This window comes from Falco biarmicus, chromosome 9, assembly GCF_023638135.1.
Source record: "Falco biarmicus isolate bFalBia1 chromosome 9, bFalBia1.pri, whole genome shotgun sequence".
Taxonomy (NCBI): Eukaryota; Metazoa; Chordata; class Aves; order Falconiformes; family Falconidae; genus Falco; species Falco biarmicus.
This window is the reverse complement of record NC_079296.1, coordinates 33,450,261-33,457,758: the sequence shown is the minus strand read 5'-3', so window position 1 is coordinate 33,457,758 and position 7,498 is coordinate 33,450,261. Positions and strand designations below refer to the sequence as shown.

At 53.2% G+C, this 7,498-nt stretch overlaps 1 protein-coding gene across 1 annotated transcript in view; it reads left to right on the top strand.

Moving 5' to 3' along the window:
* Positions 1 to 6,368: 6,368 nt before the first annotated feature.
* The window catches only part of PTEN (phosphatase and tensin homolog), a gene marked incomplete at its 5' end in the record, with an annotated part of 50,310 nt that continues 49,180 nt past the window's right edge, over positions 6,369 to 7,498 (top strand). Inside the window, one exon of the mRNA XM_056352058.1 lies at positions 6,369 to 7,086. Within this exon, the coding sequence (XP_056208033.1) occupies positions 6,369 to 7,086 (718 nt within the window). The remainder of the gene's footprint in view (positions 7,087 to 7,498) is intronic.

Sequence of the window (7,498 nt, the reverse complement as noted above, 5' to 3'; positions counted from 1 at the left end):
CCCGCACGAAGGTTCCGGGCGCCGGCCCCGCCCCGCGCCGCGCCGCCCGGCCCAGAGCCCCCGGCCCCCGAGCCGCCCCACGCCGAACACCCGCTCCCTCATAAACACCCTTCGTCCCCCCTCGAAAGCAGCGACATTGCAGAAGTTAACAAGTCAGGTTTGGAAAACGCGGTATCTGGCAGACTGGGGATGCTAAGGGATATGCCAGAACGAAAACCATCAACGTTTGAGGATGCATCAGTGGTTTACTCTGAGATACTGAGGTAATAGTTTTCCAATTTCAACCTGTAATGAAAACGGTGGCTTCACTGTCTCTCCCTAGTAACAGAAAAATGTCCAGAAAAAGGTTAAAAGAAGGGGATCTGTGGAAGAAGTGTAATTAATCTGACGTTTTGGCAACTCGCCTTCAGCTCTGCTGCCCTTGTGCCAGTACCACTGATGCCCCACAGCCACTCAGACCCAGCTGTGCCCCTGATAGCCGGGGCGCTTCGTTACTTGTGGCCCAGACAATGTCCAGGGGCTTCCTGATCCACGGCAGCACTGTAATGTCTCCACAGCACCTGCTCCACCTCTGCCACCTCAGGTGGTGAACAGGTGCCACCACCCCACCGGCACACGGCCCTCACCCCGTCCATCGTCTGTCATCAAACCCATGTGCAAACAGATACGCTTTCAACGTGGTTGCGATTTTACTGAAGTACTGTTCCAGTAGTTTTGGTTCAGTTCCATTTATTGGATTAATATACACCAAAATGACCAAAATACCAAAAAAAACCCCAAAGTTTTGAAGCAACTTCTGCTCTTCATCCTTATTGATGAATCAGTTTTTCCCTTTTATTGTTTTGTGTGCTATAGTACTTCCAAATAGTGTTTAATCTGAAAATAAATGTATTAATGTCTAAGTGCACATACTGATTTACAGAAGGCCTTCCTTTTTTGCTGCTCCTCTAGTCTTTGACAGTAAATAATTTTTTTCTTCTGTCTGTGTAGAGTATGTGAACAGTTTCCCTTTGATGCTTTAAAAATTAACTGGATATAACGGGTGATGTTGACAGCTTTAGCTATTAATTTGAGCTTATATGCATTCTTGCAATCTCCTCTTTTGAATAGAAAAAGGATAATCAATCATTTCACTGCATTTCATGCACTAGGAAAATGCTATTGTGTTTGAATTACCATTACCGTCAGAAAATACTTAGGATTCTTCTGTTTTTTTCTCCCACTCTTCAAAAAGTGACATCTGTGTTGCTGCAATTTAGGAGAAATGCAAACACACACAAGTAATAAAAGCTCGAAACCTACATTTTATCACTGCTATTTGACAGCTGTGGTGGTAACCTTTGAAAGAAATCCTCTGCTCAAGAATACTTTAAAAAGTTTTGAGATATGCAATTTTTCAGAAGCTGCCCAGGGTCAGGTTGAAAGTGAGGTTGATGCTGAATGCGTAAATTGGTTAGGCCCTAATTTCTCAAAATATTGACAGGTTATAATTTCTTGAAAAAATACTTCTTAAAAATAGTGAGGAGCACCAAATTCATCCTGCTTTCCTAAATACAGGCTCTCAAAATCTTCACATTGCTGAAGGCTCAACATGGGACTTAACTCATTCTAGAAGCTGGTCCTACAGAGGTCTATGAGGTGTCCATCCCTCTGGTACCACTGGAGCTTTGCCTGTTTGCACAGACTTGGCCATGGCGAGATACTGCTTTCCCATCGCTTGTGCTCTGTGTGCACCTGATCAGGAACTGCAGAAGCCAGGAGAGACCCCTAGCTGACTGCTGACCGCCTGTTCCTTTCCAGTATTAATGTGAATTGGGCCTTAGTTTTTGATTTCTATCTTCTATTAAAAGTATCTGTCTGAAAGAGAAAAGTACTGGAAACCATGCATTAACAACTGGGAAAAAAACCACCTTCTTCATGGCAGCTGCTGTCCCCAAGCACTCGGCATGCCTTGGCTACTTTGGATCATGGAGTAAACTTCCTACTTAAGGACAGATCTAGAAAGTGGTATTGTAAGTTGGAACTCATTTGCCATACATTTTTATCAGTTTTGGTTTTGCAGCTGTAGAAAAAAAGAACATTTTGGAGGGTTTTTTTGATTGATATTGAAAAATGAGATTGCAAATTTCCTCCCAGACTGAAAAATTTCACATCGAATTATGGATGACTTGGTTGAACTCTAGATTGTAGCTCCTGAATACAGAACTAGGTCACTGAAAGGACCTAGTGTAGTTGGCAAACTCATCGGAGGAGATGAAGACCACACGGTGTACGTGCTGTTTTGCTTTTGACTGCTGAGTGCTCTTCTATGAAACGTTATTTTTTATGAACTTCATTCTCCAGTCAGTGCAGGCTGACCTGAGCTTTGCCAGTGACCTGAACAGGAGCAAGATGGGAAAGGAGTGGTATATTAGAATCAGAAAGGTCTGTGGTGGTTGGAAGTAGGAAGGGGGTTTGCGAGACACAGGGAGCAACAAAACACACAGAGAGGGAATACGGATGAAATGAGATAAGTAGAAAGCAAGGCATGGTGTACGGAAAGAACAATATGAGAGATGGGAAAGTAAAGACCAAGCTGGAGGAAAGGAGATGCCTAGGAACAGCTTCATAATTGGGCAAAAGCATGTAGTGTTTTTTCCTCAGAGTACTCTTCCAAGTTTCACCAACTCGCAGATCACAGACTTACCAAGTCAAGAGGATGCGTTGTATTTTATAGCCAATTTTTCCATGAATTTTTGTACTCTCTCCTCAAAAACTTTGGGCATCTGTGGCACTTTGTAGCCAAGTTCCACAGTTTAACTTCATGCCATGCCACTACCTACCTCTCTATTTTGGACCCATCGCCACCTAGTTTCATATGGAACTCCTACATTTGATATTGAAGAGTGGCAAAGCAAGCAGTCCTGTCCAACCTCTTCAGTAACTTCAGATTTTACAGACCTCTATGTAACTTTTTAAAGTGGGCTTTCACCTGTGTGCAGAGTTGAAGATGGAGGCACAGCATGAATATTAATAATGGCATAATCATGTTCTCTTTCCCTATCCTACTAATTGCTGGCATAGTCCTGTAGGTTGGATCACAAGATTTCAGCAGTGGTTGTTGTTACAAAGATCATCGCTGCATGGTGTGATGAAAATCCATCCCAGGCCTCGCTGACACAATGATCACTGATAGGTATCTACTGCTCAGACTGCTTTTTAGCCTTGGTCTGACTTGGAACTGGGAATCTTGCAAAAGGACTTTCAATTAAACCGTATCAACTTCCTAGCGATGTACACATAGTTGGATATTAGAAAGAGAGGGACAGTCAGGACTTGAGGACTTTCACAAATGTTTTCAAAGATGATCTCGATTTGCTAGCCACATCTGCTAGACACCTCCAAGTCCAGGACCTAAAAGCAGGTTTCATGGATTCATTTCATACATTTAAAGTTTGGGAAAGGAACAGTACGATCTCAATGCACACACATGAGTTGATCGCAAAATAACTATGAGCTGACAATGTGATCAAGAAAACAAGGCCCTGAGAGGTCTTGGGAGCAATGTTCCCTAGCAGAGTTTGTAAGGGATTAATACCATGGCAAGATACCCTCGGGAACATGGCATGCCACTCTGGTCATCTGTATCGAAGAGAAATAAACAATAATGAAACTGGAGCAGGAAGTCACTGCTGAGATGAGGGAGAATGGCAAATTAGGGGAGCTCAGCTAGCTTCACATAGACAACAGCTAAGAGGGACATTTCTGCCTGTAGGCGCACAAAGGGTAAAAAGGGTAAATGCTATGGAGTAGGAGCTATTTAAGGCCAATGCTGGCACAGGAATAAATGGATACAAACCAGTCACAAATATATTTAGCATGAAAATCAGAAGAAGCTTCTGGGAACATCTTCCCAGTGGGAATAATGGTGGCAAAAGATCTTAAGATGAAACTTGATACATTTATGAAAGGAATTATATAATAACAGCATTTGCAAAGGCTGAAGGCTGCAGCAACCCAGGAAATCCCTCTACCTTATGTTCCAGTTTATTTTGAGCCCTTAAAGGCAAAGCGTAGCATTTCACCCACCCATTCCTCTTCCTGCTCCAGCCAGACTTCAGCACCTCTCTTAAAAGCTGTGTAAAGATTGAGTGAGACCCTGAATTTATCTTGCACTCTTCATTCCTTTTTGCTGTTCCTCAGAAAGGAAAAGGAACTTTGCAAAGTATTGCGTAATTTATACATGCAAAAATTGTTATTTAATAAATCTTCTCATACACATAGAGTACCATGTTTTATCCAATTTTTCCTGTGTGCCAGCTTTGCTTATTAACCAATTTCCCATGGCATCCAACCAATACACAGTTGTGCTATTTTTTAACAAGTTCCGCTTCTCAGACTTACTTGATAGCCATTCCCTGGGTAACACAATTCCTAAGCAAACCACGGAGAGATTTCCTGCTCATGTTTCAGCGAGGGCCTTCTTCACTGTAGTCTGATGGATCTAGCGAGATACAAAATCTCTTCAACAAGGTCTTTTGCTGCCAGCTTCAAAAACATTTGAGGCGGACTTATGAATTAAATGCAGGATCTGTTCTTTAGGGAGATACCTGCCTAGCTTACATAATCTGCTTTTCATGGAGAGAAGGGAAAAAGGGGTGAATATGTTCTCCTCTTCCCACAAGGTTAGTCCTTTCCATAGTGTCTCTTTCCTAGGGGTATAGGAAGTGATTCTGTTTTCCTTTTGTTTCTGTTCCTTGCAGAGTTCTGGAGATGTCCATCACTCTTTCATAAAGCAAACCACTGCTTTCTCACTCCCTTTAAATAGGCTTCTGTCGAAGGTATGTTATCTTTGACCTCCACAGGATATCTCTCACATTTCTTACCGTCCAACAAGAGAATGATGCGAAGGCAGTATTTTTGAGGGAGGCGAATGTATAAACGTCTTTGCCTACTAACCCCGTTTCTTCAAATGTATTATCTGGCAGGCTCTCTCCTGATCCTTTAGCAGTTGGGGCAGATGCTGATCCTCAGTAGATTACATCTATGACACTTCACAGCAGCCATACGTTCCAAGTTGCTATTACCTCAATAGACTAGTATTTCACCTGTCTCTGCACACAAAAGGGACCCCCCCCAAAAAAACCCCCACACATGCTCTACCAAACTGTGAGAAAGATGGAAAATGGTAACTGAAACTACAGCCAGCATTCACGGTCAGCAGCTGCGACAGGCTACCTGATGATCATTTGCCTGCAAATCATTAACACCGGCAATTCCCGAAGACTTACAGGACTTTTCGGCACAGAGTGAAGAACCCTGCCGTACCACGGCATTTATTTGCTAAAGCCTTAAAGGAATTTAAAGGCTGGTTCGGAGACTGAGACGGCGCCTTCCCCCTGTCCGGGATGATGGTGACCCACGGGGGCAGGGAAAGGAGTGGGACAGAAAGCTCCACGAAGACAGCGCGGCGGCGGCCGGCCGGCCTGACCCGGGGGGACATCTTCCCGTCCCTGCCCCCGCGCTCAACCGCCGGCGGGCCCCGGGGACACCAGGTGCCACCCCCCGCCGCGGGGCGCGGGCGGCTGCAGGGGGCGGTAGGTGCTCACGTACCACGGGCGGAGGGCGGGCAGCAGCCCCAGGCCAGCGCTCGTCTTTACGCTAAACCCCGCACCGGCGGCCCGGGGGCGGGGGGAGGCTCCTGCCGATGCACACACACCCCCCCCCCCCCGGCTCTGGGTCGCACCGCGTCTGTTATCGCACGCCCCCGCCGGTCACACCGGCGCAGGACCCGCCGCCCAGCCCGGGCACCTCGCCGTGGCGGGCGCAGCCGCCGTGGCGCCCAGCCGCGCTGCGGAGCAGCTCGATCGGGGAGGAGGGGGATGGGCGGCCCCGTCTCCTCGCCCGCCGCGGGCCCCGAGCGCCGGCAGGCCGCGGGAGTGCGACGGGCAGGAAGGGGCCCTGCTCCCGGCTCAGCCCCGGGGCGCGGGCGGTGTGGGGGGAGGCGGGGCACATCCCCGCTCCGCTCCTCACCTCACGGCCCGGCCCGGCCCGGCCACTTCCGCCCGCGGGGGGAGGGGCCGCCGCGAGCGCAGCGGGTCGCCCACGTGACTCGGCGCAGTACCGCTGCTCGGCGCAGCGACAGCGGCGTCTCTCCGCGCGGCCGGTATCCCTCCGCCCGCCACCTCCTCGCCCCCGCGGGGCGGCGGGAGTCGGGGTTGCGGCGCGAAGAGGGGCAGGCGGGACGGCGGGCGGGGGCGAGGCGGGTGGCGGAGCGGTGGGGCGGGGCGGCGGCTGGCCGGTTCGCGGGGGACTACTTTCTCGGAGCGGCGGAGGCGGTGGAGGGGGCGGGGCGGCGCTGCCTCCCCTCTCGGAAGCTGCAGCCATGATGGGAGTCTAGCGCTGGCGCGGCGCTGCTGGGCGCGGAGCAGGCCGGGGGGGATGAGCCAGGCCGCGCCGCTGGCCCGCACGCCCTGAGGAGCCGCCACCGCTGCCCCGCCGCGGAGCGCCCGCCCGCCCGCCCGCCCGGCGGCGCGGCCCCACCGCGCGGCCTCGGGCCCGCCGCCGCTGCCGCCGCCGCCGCCGCCCCGGGCGGGGAGCGGAGCGGGGCGGAGCGGGGCCGGGCCGGGGGGGCGCCCCGCGCCGCTGTCACCATTGCTGGGGCCCGGAGCGCCGGAGAGCTGCTCTCTCCGCCTCCGCCTCGCTCGCCTCAAAGACGGCGGCGGCGGCGGCACCCTCAGGGACTCGGCCCGGCTCCGGACCCTCTCTGCTCGGGCGCCGCCGCCGCTGCTCCCGCCCCGCTCGGCGCAGCGGCGGCAGGAGGAGGAGGAGGAGGGGGCAGCCGCCGTCGCCGGGAGCCGCCGCCGCCGCGGGGGGAGGCGTGCCCGCCTGGGGCTGAGCCGCCGGCGCAGCAGGCCCCGCGCCCGGGGCCGCCCGGCGGCCGCCGGCCCGCCGCCGCCTCCCGGCTCCGCGCCCTGCCGCCGCCCGGCCCCTGCGCGCTGTCCCGGAGCGGACCCCGGCTGCCAGACATGACCGCCATCATCAAAGAGATCGTCAGCAGGAACAAAAGGCGATACCAGGAGGATGGCTTCGACCTGGACCTGACCTGTATCCTCCCGCCGGGGACGCGGCCCGGCACCGGGCGCTGCACGTACAGCTATTGCATCAGACCTGCGCGGCGGTTACCTAACGCGCTTCCCGGTGCCTCTCCACCGGGAGGCCGGCAGCTGCTGTTGGGGCTCGCCCGGGCCGCCGCTGCGCCGCCTCGGCCTTCTTTTGTCCGGGCGGCTGCTGAGCCGGGGCCCGGCCGCCGGGCAGAGTAACGGGAGCCCCGCGATGGCGAGGATTCACGTTAGCGCTCCTTGGCGGCCGCAGCCTGCCTGCTGCCGCCCCCGGGTCGCGGAGGTGCTGCTGCCGCCCCCCGGCCCGGTCCGCTCCCGGAGCAGCGCGGGTCCGCCGCTGATCTCCGGCTCTGCTGATTTTTCGGATCGCATAGAAAATGCGCCTGTCCTGCCGTGAC